This window comes from Sporobolomyces salmoneus, assembly GCF_050403485.1.
Source record: "Sporobolomyces salmoneus JCM6883 DNA, S_salmoneus_JCM6883_v1_ctg199, whole genome shotgun sequence".
Lineage (NCBI taxonomy): Eukaryota > Fungi > Basidiomycota > Microbotryomycetes > Sporidiobolales > Sporidiobolaceae > Sporobolomyces > Sporobolomyces salmoneus.
The window spans coordinates 1-1,290 of NW_027480964.1; the positions used below are offsets into that span (position 1 = coordinate 1).

Below are 1,290 nucleotides of genomic sequence, written 5' to 3' on the forward strand. Positions count from 1 at the left end.
TCGTTGTTGTTCGAGACTGTGTCTGCGTACGGAACGGTTGGATTATCGCTCGGAAACAATCGAGTGAGTCTCTCATTCGTCGTTTCTCTCTCTCGGGCGACCAGTTTTTCTGACGCTTCCCTTTCCTCCCTACGCGTGTAATAGAACGCAACTTCGCTCGCTGGCGTTTTGAGTACTGGGTCAAAGCTGGTCTTTATCGCCGTGATGCTCCGAGGTCGTCATCGAGGTCTCCCCGTCGCAATCGACCGTTCAATTCTTCTGCCCTTCGATCTCAACTCTCGTGAACGGACTCTTTCGATTCATTCCCACCCCACTATCCCGATCACCGACGATCTCCTCCCTCGCTCGATGACGAGACCTGAACCCGTCGTTTCAAACTCGGACCCCATCTCGGACTCTCGAATCGATCCTACGAGCTCATCCGCTCAACCTGTCTCTCAATCGCTGCCGGAACAGTCGAAAGCCGACGTGGAAAGAGGGAAGCGGGAATCGACGACGTCTTTGAGCTCTGTCGAGCAAGGCAGCGAGAAGTTGGAAAGGGACAAGAAGGTTTGATTGTAGTCTGTAACGTTGAAAGCATTCGGTGATGTGAAGCACGCTTTGAACGAGTTCAAAAAAGGTATTCAGGGAGAGAAAGTGCGTGTGAGAGAACATCGATGGAGTGACATGCATGAGACGAGATCTCCGTTTCCGACCAAATACATCGGGCTTCTCGTCGCTATTCTCTCCAATCAGGATCCTGTCTTCACAATCAGATGTCATGTTGATATAAGTTATCTCGATTCAGGCCGTTACGAAGCGAAAGATGAGCCAGAGCGATCGAGGAGAAAAGGAACAGGGAAGACGGTCTGCGCTCGCTCAACTCGGGATCACGGTATGAGTGAGTTACTCTGCACACGGAAAAGACTCCGAACGGAGGTGGCAACTGCTGCGACATCGAGCTCTACGACAAAGTTCAGTCGCTCACTGCTCAGGAGTCGCGACTCGCAGAATTCTCTCGGACTCAGAGTCCGGAGGCCCTCCCCTCGCAACCTCTCTCATTCTTGAAGCGGCGAGCCTGGATACAAAGTGAACTCGTCACTACTATGGTCAACTAACTGACCTATTCAAGCGTGGTGAAGACCTAGAGGTCGAAAGTTGAGGGGAAAATGGGTCCGGGAGTACCGGAAAAAGTTGAGTCTTCGCATACCCAAGTTGGGTCTTCGCATGTCCAGGGAGCAAAAAGTTAGCCCCAGCGCGGATTTGAACCACGGGTCTTCGCATCTCAGAGTTTTGGTCGTTTGAACAAGT

At 51.9% G+C, this 1,290-nt stretch overlaps 1 protein-coding gene across 1 annotated transcript; it reads left to right on the forward strand.

Moving 5' to 3' along the window:
• On the forward strand, positions 1–555 carry JCM6883_004877 (uncharacterized protein; the record flags this gene model as incomplete). The annotated part of the gene is made up of 2 exons (XM_076635741.1): positions 1–63; positions 145–555. Coding segments are annotated over 2 exons (474 nt in total), but the record flags the coding sequence as incomplete, so codon positions are not given.
• Between the last annotated feature and the right edge of the window lie 735 nt (positions 556–1,290).